This window comes from Aethalodelphis obliquidens, unplaced genomic scaffold (genome assembly GCF_003676395.1).
Source record: "Aethalodelphis obliquidens isolate GAN/ISIS:26980383/991018 unplaced genomic scaffold, ASM367639v1 scaffold4, whole genome shotgun sequence".
Classification (NCBI taxonomy): Eukaryota; Metazoa; Chordata; class Mammalia; order Artiodactyla; family Delphinidae; genus Aethalodelphis; species Aethalodelphis obliquidens.
In genome coordinates this window covers 42,305,111-42,320,837 of record NW_020837948.1, presented here as the reverse complement: position 1 = coordinate 42,320,837, position 15,727 = coordinate 42,305,111, and the positions used below count along the sequence as shown (strand labels likewise).

Genomic DNA, 15,727 nt, shown 5'->3' with positions numbered 1-15,727 from the left:
GCACTGCTCTCTGACACTGATGGTTTTGTTTTGGGATACAGAATATAAAACCATTTCCTCAAGATATTTTGTGTTCAGCATAAAATATTTAAAACGTCTCATTTCCAAGAGATCTGGTGGGAGTTCATGACAGATGTGTTATTTCTTCCTTTTTTTTTAAACAGCATTATTTTGTCTAATTAGCACTGATGAGTTACCCATGGCAGTATGAAGTTATTGAAAGAAAAGTAGACCACTTCTTTAGAGAAAAGAACAAACTGGAATAAGATGGAAGAAAGGCACTTATTTATTTATTTTTTGCAAGGTATTCCATAGCAAATGCCCACAAACAGCCCACAGAAAGTTCATTTATTTATGCATCACCATATGATCAGTCCGATTGCCTTTAGTCTCAAAGAGAGAAAGCCTTGGTACAAAGCAAAGCATTCTCCAGGTGTTACTTTAGGTTTGTCATTATTTCCTATTTATAGACTCTGTCTAGTAAAAGAAGACAAATTACTCTAAATGGGGGTAAATGTGATTAAATGAGTCCTCTGAAGATAAGAGGGTACACGGACAAGGGTCATTAACACAAGTGACCTCTCTTTGCCCAGACCATATTTTTATTTTGTGGATTTGAAAAAAAAAAAAAACCCAAAACTACAAAGCAATAAGAATTTCTACTACATGTATGAAAAGAGAAATAATCTCTTTTATCCTGATAAGCATCTTCATGCTTTTGCAGTATTTTAATAACACACTGCTAGTGCCAAAATACTCTCAGAATACACTAGAACAATATTGGAGAAATTATTCATCCCAAGGAGACTAATTGGAAACACTGAAGAAACAGTCATAATCAGACTAGATACAAGGCCCAGAATGTAAATTAGTGGATACCAAGATCATCTGAATCAAATGAAAAGTTTAAATTTGTAAAGTTTCAATTAAAACATCTATACTCTTTCTTTCACCTGATTGTAGCTCCATATGGCAAGGTCAGCCCTTTCAGTGAACAAACAGCTCAGTCGCCTCCAGTGTAGCTGTTATCTTCCTCAACAAGGGGAGACATGTGGCACAGCCTAAAGCTGGGGCATGAACCCTGGCTAAGCTTAAGACATTTATCTGACAGCATCAGCTGACACTCCACAAACACATTTGCTCTCCATGACCTCAGAGCATTCGTGATTAATCAAAAATGTATCTTGGATCTTGAGAACAAGCTACAATCAGGCACACACAAAAAAGAATATGCTCTAGATCTTGCTTATCGACTCAAGAGGTATACTGAATTTAGAAATAGCAAATAGAATAAAATGATCAATATATTCTCACTTGTCCATGGAAGAGCAAACTTCATCCCTCAAGCAAAAGACATTGATCATGTAAATGTTTCAGAACTGCTTTCAAACTAAAGAATGCAAAATGTACATGGCTTACTGGGGGTGGGGAAGGAGGCCTACCAAAGAGGGGCTTTTGCTTTAACTTTAGAAAAAAATCTACAGCTTAGGGACACAAAGTGTATATTTGTAGCGTGTTATACTTTTAAAAATCTGTGTTCCACTTAAACCTTTTTTGGTAACATGTTGCCAAATGTTCTTAATACAACATTATAAAAGAGACTTTAAAACTTAATGTAGGAACATTATTTGTGCAGGGAAAACTTCCTACCCCAATTTAAATGAGACACAGTTATAACATATCCCCTACGCACTGTTTACAATTTATAATTTATGTCTCTTGGTTCAAACTCACTATTTTCTGCAGTCATCTGCTAAGTAATAAGATTAGCATGTGAATATTGTAATCTTCTGCTTCCCAACACGGTATAATTTAGTATACTTTAATTTTCTTTCGTACTTTTCACTTTCTAATAACAATACTGAACTCTAATTAAAGTAATGGGAAAAAGAAGTCATATGCCCCACCCTTGATAATATGAAAATGATTATTATTAAAAAATATCTACAATTGAAATTATTAAGTCCCCTTCTTGCCTGGTTACCCACTGGTTAGGTTACAGTTGTTCATGAGCCTACAGCAGATCGTTCCACTAAAGAAAAACTACTTGTCCTGGTCCCTGTTGGCATGGCAAACAAGCTTTCATAGCATGTGCTCACTCTATAAAATGGTGGTACTAATTAGAAGAGATAAACTCATGCTGAGACATGATATGAATAGGCTTTATGTATCTACTAAGCTCACAGCAGTAGTAGATTTATACTGTTGTTGCTTTAAACTAACACTAAACAGAAAATTCAACTTCTAACTCTGTATGATAAGAAAGCAAAAGTGATTGAGTTGAAGAAACAGAACCTCAGCCCCTCATTTTTGGTTTCACTTCTAAAATGTTTCCTGTGCACTTAGAGGTTGCCCAGCACTTCTCTCCCATATGTTTACCTAACTTAAATTCTTCAAACATGAACTGCAAGTACCAGATAGCACAGCTGTATGTTTTGACATCCATGGTGAAAATGAGCAGAAAATCTAACTGTTCCATATCAAGAAGTATTTTTACTAGTGCTAATGTGCCTTAAATACCTTGTTCCACAGATGAGTGGCCTGGCACCTGCTGCATGAGAAATAGCCAATTACTGTTCAGTGTCTCTAATTTTCTGATTCAATTAGCATGCTTCAGAGCTTTCCAGTTTAATTGCAAACTACTTCACAGTTAGCTCTCTGATTAATCATTGCCCATCTGCAAGCCATCGGAAAACTTAGTGGAACAAATTTGTGTACTTTGGAATGCTGGGAGCTTAGCAAATCAAACTTGTTTTGGTATATAAAGCTTTAATTTTGTTTGCCCTTTTCAGCTGCACTTGTAAGAAGCTCTGTACTGATTAAACAGGAAGTCCGGACAATAATATGCTACATTATGCATATAATTACTGTAAATACAACCGAGATTGTAGAAACATCATTTAAGGTTAGGCACTAACATGAATGAAGAAGGAGGTCAAGAAAACACATTTGGAATCAATTTCTTTCCATTATGACCAAATGTAAGTATCAAGGGAAAAAAAAAAAAAGCTGTGTGACACACAGTGATGTCATTACAGCACCTGTTCCCCCGAAGGCATTTTAAATTCTGGCTTTTCATGTATTCATAAAATCTTTCTTGTTATTTAATTAGTAGAGTACTAAGTTTTATAAGCTTTGTTTACAAAACATATATTAGGGATTTTAAAGCAAACTGGCACCACATTGTTTATGCTTCATTTTCCCAGCTTTCTTGCTGGTCCACTGAATGTATGAATGATAATGTCAGAAAACAAAACTGTTTTAATCAAAGTTTGGCTGGAGTTTAGATTATATCTTAACCCATAATCATGATTTCTTCATTTTTGGACAATGAAACATGAATTGCATATTTTGTTCACTCCTATGAACAAACACCAACCACAGAGGGGATTTTAAATTGTATGAGGAAGGAGGCTCTAAAAATTATTTCTAAAGTCCATTCCAACACTCAGTCTCTCTAGTTCACATTTTACAAAATTTGGAATTACTCTAATGTAATATATTTTATTATATATAATTTTAAAAAGTTTCTAAATACATCTACTATGTAAGAGTTTTAATTTCAAATTATAAATTGTAAACTCAGGAGGGCAGGGGCCATGTATCCAGCTCAGCACTGTATCTCTGGTGCCTCACAGAGGACCTGCACGTTCTTGGTGCTCAATTAACATTTTGGATGAAGGAAATGGAAGCAGTGTGGGTTCTGAATTTTTCATGTCATGTCACAGTGCCAGGTTGGACACTGTGTTCTCATTCTGACCTCAACAGGATGCAGTCATGTTATCTCATAAAGATGTTGACTAATATCATCATTCTATAAATACTTGGCTGAAAGAATTATGCAGAGAGAAGAATGCTTTGCTAATTATGACGTCCTGTAACGGTTTGTTATTAGCAACAAACAACAAAAAGCAGAATTTTCCTATCTTTTATGAAGATCCTTAACATGTTATGAAAACGTCTAAAAACTTAAAGTTAAAACCCAAATGATAGCTCTAAAAATAACATTGAAGTTGGAAACAGGGTTTCTGGAAATTGCATGATGAAAAAAGTTCACTTAAAATTTTTACCAATAGTCAGAGATATTCAGCGTGGAGTGACTTTCTGACTCTCTTAACAGTGGACACGTGTGAGGCCGAGATTCCATGAGCGCTCTAGTAGTTCCTATTCTGTCTCTGTTAAGAGCTATAAAACTGAAGTGGGCTGACTTCAAGCTTCTCTGAACTTCAATGTAGGCAGCCAATGTAGGAAATGCTGAGAAGGCATAATCTGATCATAGCAGCTTAGGCAAGTGAGCAGGCATGCTGCCACATTCTGCTGCCCACGAGCAGGGAAGCACGGCTGGAATCCCCACTAAGATCAAATTACAAAATAATCAAGCTTTGTGGCCAGGCAGGCACGAGAGGCTATTGTGAGATCATGACATAAATCAGAGACTGGCCTGCACAAAACTGTGCAGTCAAAAACAACACTTTCTAGACCATACTTATAGCGTGGTTGTCTATGGAAAATAAACTGTTAATGATGCTCAGTTTTTTAATTCAGGAAAGGGCAAATGGCTCTCCCCACACAAGCTCCCACCAATTGAGCCTTATGTTTAGAAATAAGCAATTAAACCCCACACATCAAAGAAAAACAATGAGCTGTCCAAAATGGAATTTAGCCAAGGAGAGACCAAACTGGGCCTTGCTCCCTGTCCTGGGGTTTTCAGTCCTACCTCTACCTCATACCTACTGTGTAGCCGAATGTCTACGCATATCAGACAGTAATGATGGAACAACTGAGCGGATAATGAATGAAAATGATTGTAAAGCACACTGAAAGTGCTTAAAGGACCCAAATATGATTTGAGAGGGTAGTGCATCTTGGGCCAAGAGAGTCATTTCTGGAAGTAATCCCATTATGCAAAAAGAGCAGAATATTCTTGGGGAAGCTGGCTGATATAGATGGCTCTAACATGGCACCAAACCCCAGACAGTGATAGTCTATACAGAAGTGTTAATGTTTGTATATGGTTCCCAAAGCTGAACCTGCTATAGAAATTACATTTTATTTCCCAAGAAGTTTCAACATGATTGTCTGTGTTATACTAAATATAAAAGACAATGAAATTATCGAATATAGTTAGCCTCTCAATAGAAGAAAAATATAAAAATCAGCGTGGAGATTTCAGAGACAATAGCAGAACTCCTAGGGAACTACTGTTTGGCAAACTTTTGCTGGGGTGACCATAATCAAGGTGGAGGGACCAGCTATTTCGAAGACAACAAACAAGCAAAAACCTAAACGCAGTGTAATCAAGGCTTTTTGGTAAACAATAGAAGCGGGCATACCAACAGACCAATGGCACACCACTTTGTGAGAACTTCCAACAGGGGTTTCAAAGAAACACTTTTAGGTGGTTCAATGTGACCTGAGGGCCATGTGTTGGTTTTTCACTCGTACCCCTGATGTACTGACAATTACCATCAGTGATGTCTTTCTGAGACATAAAAGCAATATACCTATTTGTGCACTACAAATTCAAAGAGTGTTTTTAACTTTTAAAAGGAAAAATACAAGCGACTATAAAGTTCACAAGAATTTTTAAAAAATGAAAATAAAGGCAAAAAGTAGTCGCTTTTAGATAGGAAATCTTATAAGAGATATGAAATTTAACATCTACTGTACTTTAAGCCTATAACTTATTGATAATTTAAAATTATAATTAGTGTTCTTGGGACCGAATGCTACACAGAAAACTAAATATGCACATATGTATGAGATGTGAGATGCTGCTGCAGAAGAGAAATACCCTATTTTTAAAGCAAAAGAAAAAAAAAATCCTACTGAAGTCTATCCTTTCATTTATATGTCTCATATAAATTACACATAATTTTAAATCTTCAACACGTTGAAAATGGCCAGGTCTCATGGCACTTCTCCTTTATTATCTCCCATTTTCACTTGGCCATTGGCAATGCAGACTTTCTAGAGAATATTAGGGATTAAAAATTATATACTTTGAATTGACCCAAGAAATGACCAGTAGAAAAAATTAATTTTTATTTATATAAATCTGGTAAAAATAAATGCATAATAATTTTTCTACTCTAAAGGCATTTTCTTATGCAGTAACACCACAAAAATAGCTTAAGTTTAAAATAGTGGATTTCCCATATGGTTAGTCCACAGCAAGATAAAGTTGTAAATGAGGGGACTATGTGAAGAAAACATAAAAAAGCCTTAAGGGCACATACAAAAAATGTGATTTTGCATGATTTACATACACAATTTTATTCCCCAAAATTCAAAGAGAAAAGCTTAATATGTCATAATTTAAACTGTATTCCTCATCAAGTATTCCTGATTACGTATTTAACTCTAAGATGCATAACTCAATTTAGAGCATAATGTGGGAGAGGAGTTAGTAAGAATCTAACCTTTTGCATTTCTTGACTTTTTTGGGCTTGTGGTAAAGCTGTATTTATAGAGATTCTACACTTTCAAATTTAAGTCTTGAAATGTCAGAAAAATCCCAAAGCTGAGATCTCACAGAAGGTGATTTTTAACAGTCCTTAAAAGTAAAGACTTTATGATCTTCTGACAACTGGAGCTTTCACATTTTAAGATTTAAAATTTTCAGTCCTAATATTACATAAGCACACACAGTGGTATGCTTTTAAAGATTCCATCACCTTTGATAAACCTGGAAAGACGAAGAAAATAAGAAAATAGAGAAAGTTGTGAAGTTCAGGAATATTATAGAAGCACAGACATAAAGAATACTTTAAAAGTCTTTGGTATTTAAATGTGGTCCCTCATGAGAATGTATTTCCAGTGTAAAAGAAATCACAAGATCCAGTTAATTTTTGATTATTTATAGTAATAAAAATGTAGATTTTGGAGCTGGACCTTGGATGAGGAAATAGAGGCCAAGAGAGGTTAAACGACTTGATCAAGATTATACTGCTACTTAGTTGTAGACTTATACCTTGAATATACCAGGTTTCTTGTCTTCAAGTTTCCTTACCACTGCCATAGCTAAAATTTTATACATAATTCTTGGAATTCATTTATTTTCAATGTATCTTCCTACCATCAGTGTGGCCACGGACAAGTCATAAACTCTAGTTTTCTCATCACTTTCCAATTCAACAAATATTTTCCCACTACCTACTATGAGCCAGATGTAGAGATTACAAAGATGATAAGACATGGGTTAATCTTATTTTATGGTTTAGTGAGGGAGAGAGGACTGGCAAACAACTTTCATTAAAGGCAGTACTTAATTTGACTAGAAAGTCATTAAGTCCAAGGTGCCATTTAGTTTCTGATCAGCAAGATTAGACTACATGATGTCTAAGTCCTATTCCAAAACAATTTGAATTTCATTTTTCCCCTCTATTCTTATTTCTTTGATGGACTTCTTAATAAGTAAGTAATTGATAAGACCAAAATTTCTAAATATTGGAAGTGATTTCAGTGGAACACAGTGATACGTTTATGAATAGCTATGCAATGAACAAAGCCTTTTATGTGCAAATACGTTTGTGAAATTATGGGTTTCTTTGGTATAGGCCTTTAATGTGTAAATGTTCATTGTAACTCCAAGAGGAAAATTTAATATGCAATGTTTCCTTCTTTTAATTAAGAAAAAATAATCCCCCCAAAAGGAACTTTTTTACTATCTCTATATCTCAGGATTAGTATTCTAAGGAGCATAGTTTGACTAACACTAGCCCCAACTACTGTAATATTCTCTTAACTGGTCTTCTCCATCAACCCATCCTACACATGCACTGGCTAGTTAATCCTACTAGTATGTTGCTTTCATTGTATTTCCCTGTTCAAAAACTTTCAGTCATTCTTTGTGGCATATAAATTGAAGTTCATATTCCTCAGCTCTTCTAGATGCTGCTTGTACATTTCTCTTCAACTTAATTTCCCACAATTTCCTTAAACAGACTCCAGCCAAAATGTCACTGAATTTACCAAGCTTTTTCAGTCTGGGATCCCACTACTTTTCTTTGTCTAGATAGCTTCCCCCCTCCACAAAATTACTGATGACTTCTCTGATAAAATCAGTTCAAACTCTGTTGCCTCAATAAATGAACATGATGTGCAACTTCTGACCCTGTTACCTGAACCATTTTCTACAAAACTGTTATGATCGTCTCTTTTTAGTTGTATTTCTCTTTTATGTGTACATTTTATACCTCTTTTGGCTACACTGTGTAAGCTCACTGAGGCCAGGCACACGCTCTGCCTGCCAGAATTCAGTACGTTCTCTTGTACCTAGTATCATTTTAAATGGTGGGAATGGTGAGGCTATTACTGATAAAGTAAAAACCAGAGAAAAGAGGATGTAAACCAGGAGCCTAAACGTTCACTTACAAACTAAATACATAGTAGTTTACAATACATTAACCAAATTTCCCCAAACGTCAAATGGTGACTGCTCAGGCAAGAGTTTTCAACTTTGATTGTTGACATATCCTCAATGTATAATTGAACTATTTATTTAATATTGAAACTCTACTATCCAATGTTTTCTTATTTTAAATCCTCTTGAATAGCTTCAGCTTATTACCCATAAAAGAATAGTTTTAGTTCCAAAAGAGATTTCTATCCCAATGAAGAAATTTTAAGTAAGAAGGAGGGTGATGCAGTAACAAATATTTTAAAAGGTCACCTATTGTAATTCATAAACTGCTTTGATGAGACTGCAAAATACTTAACAGTCTCCTAATTCTAGACTGTGGTGTATGGTGTAACTTTTTTTGAACATTCTTCACAATCGATTTGGTCTAGTCCATCCAAAAAATGAGTGTTGCCCAGTAATATTCAGCACTGCAATTGTAAATTTTTCTGAAATTTGGATAACATTTAACTTCGAGTGATACAAGGCCTTTGTGAATTCCCACCTCATGAAAAGTTCTCATTTTTAGATATAAAAATTCTTCCCTTTTAGCAACTGAAAGAAACAGCTTTTGAATGTTTTGATTAAGCAAAGCAAGGTTTTTTTAAAGTAAAATATATATTTTTAACCACAGATGAAAATGAACTCCTTTTAAAGTATAAAAATAACATCACCTTTCCTGAATATTTGAATATACAGTATTTAATTTTTTATACATTGTGTTATATTCAATAGTTTGGTAATTCTTATAAATGTAATTAATTAGTTATGTCTGTTACTTTAGTTAGTATCTATATACTTTCTTCCTTTTTTTAAACCCTCATTAGAGGATTTGGAAGGTATGAGCCATGACACCAATGACCCTGTTGCTCTCTTCACCACTGTACCTTGGGGCCTAGGACTGTACCTGGCACATAATAGATACTCAATAAATACTTGTTAAGTAAATGAATTGCTAGAACATATGCCCCATGAAGAAAAGGAATATATTTTCTAGTTTATTAGTTAAAAATCTGGCCCTTGGATTCGTATTTGTAGTGACACCACTCCAAACCTGTTTCCTCACCTGCAAAATGGAGCAGTAATAAAATCTGCCTCATACAGTTATTGTGAGAATCCACATAAATACTTGTGCATGGGGAGCACTCAATACGTTAGCCACTCTTATCAGCATCAAAATCATCATTATCGTCTTCATTAGTCTCATTTGCCACTTATCTCCTGTTCCAAGCATGCAGCATATGCTCAGTAAATATTTGTTAAGTGAAGAAGTGAATCAATTAAGTGCAGCTGTATCTGCATACACAAGTGGGTCTGACTACCCTCAGTATACTTCTAGGCAAGGTTCAGACAAATAGCAATTAAAAAAAAGACTCTAAAAATTAGTGTCACTGAATTATTCTTACTTGAACCTGCTGTTTGGAGATCTAGTTACAAAGTCCTAGTCATTCTCTAGTCCTTGGGGAATAGGTGTTCTTTCTATTTCCTTTTTGAACTTCTGATAGTGCCTAGCACAGAGGTTTATATCACTGCCACTAAAAAAACTCACAAATCTTATTTAGCAACCAAGTCATATAGGCAAAATTTGAAAACAAATGAACACAGATTATAGAATGGGTGTTAGAATTCTCATAATATTTAACTACATTATCTTAACAAATCCGGTTTGCAGCATTTATATTTCTTGCAATGTTGTTATACATTGAAGTGTCATAGTGAGAATCATTACTTCCATAGTTTCTAACTTAAAACTGCAGTAAAAAATAAATAAATAAAACTGCAGTAAAACTTATGTATCAATAAATAGTACTAAAGAGTTATATTTCTGTGAACTGCCTCATTGTGAGTGGACAACAAAAGTAAGTCTCAGGTTGTATGGCGTTGAAATACCTATTTTGTCACTGACAAATCATTTTAGATCTTATATTCATAATATTTCTCATCAGAAATGTTCTATATTAAATAGTACTGATAAATTTTCTAATTTGTTTTGAGCTTCACTATGGAAAGATGCTATCAGGTTATAGAGTAGCATTATTATATTTAAGGTTTATATTAGTTCTTTTTTAATTTATAAAAATGAACGTGAACTTTAGTAGCAAAGAGCTTACATACTTTTTATTAAGACAAGATGAATGGTGAATAATTATTTTAACTGGGTGAAGAAAAGAAGGGATGAAGACTGAGACAAGAGTTAATCTTTTTTTTTTTTTTGTGCAGTACGCGGGCCGCTCACTGCTGTGGCCTCTCCCGCTGCGGAGCACAGGCTCCGGACGCACAGGCTCAGCGGCCATGGCTCACGGGCCTACGAATCCGTGCCCCCTGCATCGACAGGCAGACTCTCAACCACTGCGCCACCAGGGAAGCCCAAGAGTTAATCTTAAATTCCTCTTTTTACTGTGTACATTCTTTGTGCAATTATTTTGTTTTCACTGTATTTTCCAGATTGAAAATAAACTTTAAAAAACTCATAAAATATTCATAAACCCTGATCCCCTTCATCACACCATCTCCCAGAAGTGTACTGAAAAAAGAACTGCAGGTCCTAAAAGCTGAAGCCAGTGGTTCTCAAACATTTGTGTGTACACTGCAGACTGACCAGGGGTACTTGTTAAAAATGCAGATTCCGACTGAATGTCAATATTATGACATAGTATGAGTGTGTTTCGTGTTTGGTAATTGCAATCATTGTTGCTTTTGTTGAGGTCATCCATTTACAATGTTTGGTATCGGTTTATTTATCTCTTGTAAAAATAAAATACAGTGTGTGTGTGTGAAAAACAAAAAAGGTAATTATCATTAAGCTTTTTTTTCTGAAAAAGAAATGCAGATTCCTGGGACACACCAAGATTTACTTCTGATCTCTTGAGGTGTGGCTCAGAGTCAAATGAGAAAATGTGTCAAGGTAGAAGAAAGAAAACTAACTAGTATTTGTTCTTCTATCTAAAATCTAAAAATATTCTTCTACTTTCTTCTTTGCCTATTTTTACCTTCTCTGGGCTTAAAGATGGGGCTCTAATTGCTTCTCAGACGCATTTCAAACCCTCTTGGGGATTCTCGACAGCAGCTCAAGCTGAAGCTGCCCAGTCATTTTAATACATACTGGACCCAGGGTTGCTGAAATTCCAAACCCTAAACTGGAAAGGAATACTAAACAAACACCAACTTAAAGACACATATAAACCATCTCCCTCCTTACATAACTGTTATAATGAATTGACTACTAATATGTGTTAGGCACTGAGCTAATTAAGTGTTTTATATACACTATCAGTTGCTTTCACATAAAAGCCCCCCTGCCCCCAACATGAATACTTCACCAGAAGCAAGAAGGGTGGACAGTTCTGATTCTGTCTTTGCTACTGATTTCTAATAAACTCTGACTTATTCTTTAGCAACTGGGATGAGTCTCCTAAAGATAAATGAAGGTTGCCCAAGGTGTTGGTGAGAGAAGACCCAGATGTTCAAAGGATGCTTCTCTTCATCCAAGTCCAGCTGTAATCTTGGGAAACTCAAACATCCACATGGATCATCTAGCCAATGCTCTGGGCCTCTCCATTCCTTGATCTTGGATGACCTTCTTCACTCCACTCAACTACCCATTCTTCATGTTTACCTCTGGTCATTGCAGCACTCTTCTGCAATAATAAATTTAGACATTCCTCCAATTTGACTACAACCTCCTATCTTTCTAACCATCTTACTCAAGTAATCCCTTTATCCAACCTTAAAAAAAAAAACAACAATCTTATAGGGCTCCTAGTTCATTCACTCTCCTTTTTCCCTACTAGACTTTTTCTGTTTTCACTTCCCTCCTTAACTGCTTAGAGTCCATGGCCCAACATTTCAATATGTTTTCCTACACTACCTTGCCTCACTGTCCATGAAGTGCACTTGCCTGGAAAACCCCGAGGTTGGATGAACCCAGCTGACTGGCTTCTCTGGGTAACACACTGTTGCCCCTACAAACAAATCATCATCAGCCATAACTGGGCCCTCAGCCCTGCTCAGCCACTGTACTATGTAATCTTAGACAACTCTCCAGATATTATGATTTAAAGAATAAAAAAATCATAAAGGTACTAGAGGAAAATAAAAGAGAATGTGTATAATTATGGGGTGGGATTTAAGGCATAAAAACAAGACCAGAAACTACAGAAAAAATGACTGACATTTTTGGCTCCATAAAAATTAAAAACTTCTGTATGAAAAAAAAAAAACCACCCCATAAGCAAAATGCAAAGATAAAAGGCAAAATATATACCACATATAATAAGGATTGTTATCCATCATTTATTAAGAACTCCTACAAATCAATAAGAAAATGATAAAGATTCAATAGAAAAAGATCTGGTAATTTATAAGATAAATATAAATAGCCAATAATTATATAAAAATATGTTCAACGTTCCTGCTTATCAAGTAAACCCAAATTTAGTTGTTTTTTGTAGATGAGAGCAATTAAAATAATTAATAACACTTTTGCTTTTTCAGGATCCTTTAATAGCATTCGATACTGTCTACCAGCCCTCTGACTCAGAGCATTTCTCTTCCCCTGGTATTCCTTCCTCTGATTTCTTCCTTAGTTCTCAGAGGTCTCCTTCTGTGCTGCTCCTCAAGGACCTTGCTGCACAGCCATCCTTTGCTGGGCTTCTCACTGAACATGCCCTCTGAGGGTGAGTTCTTCAGTCCAATCACTTGCAAATCTCTATCTCTTGAGTTTCAGTCAATATATCTAATAGCGTAGTTCATTTCTACTTGGCAGTCTTGTAGGCGCTGCCAACTCAGCATGTCAAAACTGAGCTAATCATTCCCCCACAAACGTGCTTCTCTTCCTGACTTCAGTTTCTCTGTTAATGAGAGAACATCCACACAGTTGCCCAAATCAAAAAAATTTGGGTGCCAACCTTGATGCTTTCCATTCTAATACCAATTCAGGTCCTGTTGACTCTCCTCACATCAAAATATTCTCTCCATCTCCACTGTCTCATCCTGGTCATCATAATCCAACTAGTTTTGATTAGTCTCATCTTCCCATCATCCTCCAATATATTCCCCTTATCAGAGCTGGAATGATATTCCCTAGAATTACAGTCCCTTTCTTTCCTTTACTTTTTTTTTTAAGTCTATTTAAAAAAATAAATTTATTTATTTCATTTATTTTTGACTGTGTTGGGTCTTTGTTGCTTTGTGCGAGCTTTCTCTAATTGCAGCAAGCAGGGGCTACTCTTCATTGCGGTATGTGGGCTTCTCATTGTGGTGGCTTCTCCTGTTGTGGAGCACGGGCTCTAGGCATGTGGGCTTCAGTAGTCGTGGCATGCGGGATCAGTAGCTGAGGCTTGCAGGTTCTAGAGCGCAGGCTCAGTAGTTATGGTGCACGGATTTAGTTGCTCCGCAGCGTGTGGTATCTTCCCGGACCAGGGGTTGAACCCATGTCCCCTGCATTGGCAGGTGGATTCTTAACTACTGCGCCAACAGGGGAGCCCCATTCCCTTTCTTAGAAGCCTTCTTTCCAAGTTCTCTTACAAGGTTTAGAAGGCTCGCCACAATCTAGTTCCTGCTCACTCTCCAGTCTCACTTCTTTTCACAACTCTACCCTCATACTCTACTCTACGGCAATACTGGACTTTCTTCAGTCCTCAAATGTACAATGTATTCTCTTGCCTTTGTCTTTGCCTAGAACCTGGAAAACTATTTTCTGAGCCCCTACCCTTAGCCCTTACACATAATTCCACCCTCACCAAACAAAGTAGCTAACTCTGACACTTTTCAGTCCTTAGCTTTTTGAGAGCAGGGACTGTGTTTGTTGTTTTAGAGTTGTGTCCTTAGTACTTAGTACAGAACCTGGCATATGGAGGTGCAGAGTGGCTGAACATGAATGAGTATTGTGTCAAAACCCACAATGCTGCATGCTTTACTCTGTCATTGTAAAAGTGGTGATGAATCATTAGAAGTCTTACTGTCCCAGATTAGACTAGGCCAAATTGCTTCCCCATATTGCTAAGATAACAACATTCTCCCAGATGTTTGCTCACATAATTAAAAAATAAAGAAATCTGTTTGGAGTCAAGTCAGTCCTTAGACTTACCCTCTGTTCTTTTCCTTACCCTCACGCACAGCAAAAATGGGTCAGAAATGTAGGTATCTCGTAGATATGAAAAATTTCTTTATGTCCAAAAACAAATGAAAAATCTTGCCCTAGTAAACTTTTCTCCTCTTGGGCTTGTATTGGCTAACGGCATCACTGATCATCCACCTTGTAAAAGTAGGAAGCACTCATCTCTCTTTCTCATTTAAGCAGCAAGTTGCAGTCTCTGTTGCCTAGCAATGTACTCCTTCCTCTCCCATCTCCATGATAACCACTTTAATTCTCATCACGACCTCCCTGAATATACCTCTAACTGGTCTCATCTCGTTTAATCTCTTCTCCTCCAGTCTATCCTCACATCACCACCACCAACCTGATCATGCTAGTCCTAAACTCATAAAATTCTGGTGGATCCTCACTATGCCTAGAGGATAAAGTCCAAGCTACTCCTTAGCAGAATTCTCTCTATATTATAGACCTTATTTCCCATAACTCCTCATGTCATGGGCACTTGCGCTCAGCCATACTAAATTTTTCCATTCCCTGAAACCCTCGAAGCTAGTCTGTATTCTGTACTTGGGCATAAGATCTTATTTTCCTGTGTAGAATGCCCTATTTTTCTCTAGTCATTACTTCTGGAAACAGTTCAAATTTTACTTCCGGTGAGGCCAGTGACTTCCCACTGCGCGTTCATAGCACTTCACATGTTTTCCTAGTGTAATACTTACCACATTGCTTTGTAATCATTTATTTACATGCTGTTGTGGGGACTGGTAACAGTTCCTGAAAACCTTTGCTAAAACAATTAAAACAAAGCACGTGGATGCCCAGCACATTACATTTTCCAGCCTTCTTTGCCAGGTGTGGCCATTTGACTACATCCTTTCCAATGTTAACAAGTGTGGAATTTATTTGTGTCACTTCTGACCAATGCCTTAAGGAAGTGGGTAAGACTCCTCTGTGCTCTTATCGCCTCTTCCTGAGGTCTAGAATACTGATGAATCTGCAACCCAGCTGTGACCATGCAGATGACAATACTGCCTAGGTGGTGGTCAAGAAATAGGATGGAAGGAACCTGGTCCCTGAAGCTGGCTGTGTGGGGTGATGCCATCTGCTTATCTGGAATGCCCACCTTGGACTGTTTCATGTGAAAGAAATGAACTTCTATATTCTCTCTCTATCTGGGGTCTTTTTGTTAGGGCAGCTTAGCTTTACCTAGCTAATACAGGCATTTTTCT

General features: G+C 36.5%; 1 protein-coding gene across 6 annotated transcripts in view; it reads right to left on the bottom strand.

Annotated features, from left to right (window-relative positions):
* ARB2A (ARB2 cotranscriptional regulator A) overlaps positions 1 to 15,727 on the bottom strand; it is a 427,691-nt gene that overhangs the window by 50,904 nt on the left and 361,060 nt on the right. For 4 of the 6 annotated variants that reach the window (XM_027100624.1, XM_027100618.1, XM_027100622.1 and 1 more), the window contains one exon: positions 14,490 to 14,546. The exons of the other annotated variants lie outside the window; for them this stretch is intronic. In XM_027100624.1, coding sequence (XP_026956425.1) covers positions 14,490 to 14,546 — 57 coding nt within the window. The remainder of the gene's footprint in view (positions 1 to 14,489; positions 14,547 to 15,727) is intronic. 6 annotated transcript variants of the gene reach the window in all.